Raw genomic sequence first — 1,012 nt, 5'->3', positions numbered from 1 at the left:
CTTGTTCATCATGCAAAAGGAGGGGACATCTATCGGCAGTATGTAAACGAAGCCAACGGCAGGATCACGTGCAGCACCTCGACGACGGCGAAGAAGATGACGGCAGCGAAGAAGAGGGGAAGTACGATTTCCTCATGCCCATTCTACACCTAGGGATGATCCTACTTGTGGCTCATCCGATACTCCCTTCTATACCTAAAGCTAATCCTACTTGCAGCTTATCCGAGGGAGTAGTATAAAGATGTAAAAGCAACATTGAGCATGGTTGTGATGTCGAGACCGGGACCAACATTAATAGGACGTCAATGGTTAAAAATTTTGGGGTTATGGCCGTTAAAACATTTAAATGACTCAGCAAACGAGATTGATAAGTGCCATAAAATCGATAATGCTGACGTTGTAAAAGAATTCAAAAGTGAATTCCCGCGATTGTTCGGTCCGGGCCCAGGAATTTATAATAAAGGAATGCTCAAAATCGTATTGAAGGATAGTGCAGTACCGGTATCGTTAAAGGCTAGGAGACTACCATTTGCATTAATGGAAAAAGTAGAAACTGAGATAAATCGGTTGGTAAAATTAAAGCACCTCGAAAAAATCGATATTAGTGAATGGTCGACACCGATCGTGCCGGTTATTAAAAAAGACGGATCAGTAAGAATTTGCGGTAATTTCAAGCTGACGATAAATCCATATTTAGTAATCGATCGTCATCCGATTCCGTTAGTAGACGAAATTTTCGCTGCGCTTAGCGGAGGAACGAAGTTTTCGCAAATCGATTTAGAACATGCGTATATGCAAATACCCGTCGAAGAAAGTTCGAGAGATTATTTAACCATCGTCACGCACAAAGGGTTGTTTAGGTACACAAAGATGACCGAGGGAATCGCGTCGGGACCTGGCGACTTTTAGCACGTACATTAACCTAGAACCCCCACCACTAAAAATCGAAGTCGGACTTATGGAAAAATTTAGTGCTAATATAGTGCTAATTTATTGCCCTAGTTAAACATTG

General features: G+C 42.0%; 1 protein-coding gene across 1 annotated transcript; it reads left to right on the top strand.

The window, feature by feature from the left end:
• The first annotated feature begins 261 nt into the window (after positions 1 to 261).
• LOC105561797 (uncharacterized protein K02A2.6-like) lies at positions 262 to 909 on the top strand. The gene has a single exon (XM_012012517.1). The coding sequence runs from the start codon at positions 262 to 264 to the stop codon at positions 907 to 909; it is 648 nt and encodes a 215-aa protein (XP_011867907.1).
• The last annotated feature ends 103 nt before the right edge of the window (positions 910 to 1,012 follow it).

The sequence above is a fragment of the Vollenhovia emeryi genome, unplaced genomic scaffold, assembly GCF_000949405.1.
Source record: "Vollenhovia emeryi isolate VEMERY1.0 unplaced genomic scaffold, V.emery_V1.0 DF952246.1, whole genome shotgun sequence".
NCBI lineage: Eukaryota > Metazoa > Arthropoda > Insecta > Hymenoptera > Formicidae > Vollenhovia > Vollenhovia emeryi.
Note: the sequence above shows the minus strand (reverse complement) of the source record. Positions and strands in the feature narration are given on the sequence as shown.

What these genes read in the sequence shown, in the direction of transcription:
- LOC105561797 (XM_012012517.1), top strand. Translation starts at nt 262, where the DNA reads ATGGTTGTGATGTCGAGACCGGGACCAACATTAATAGGACGTCAATGG.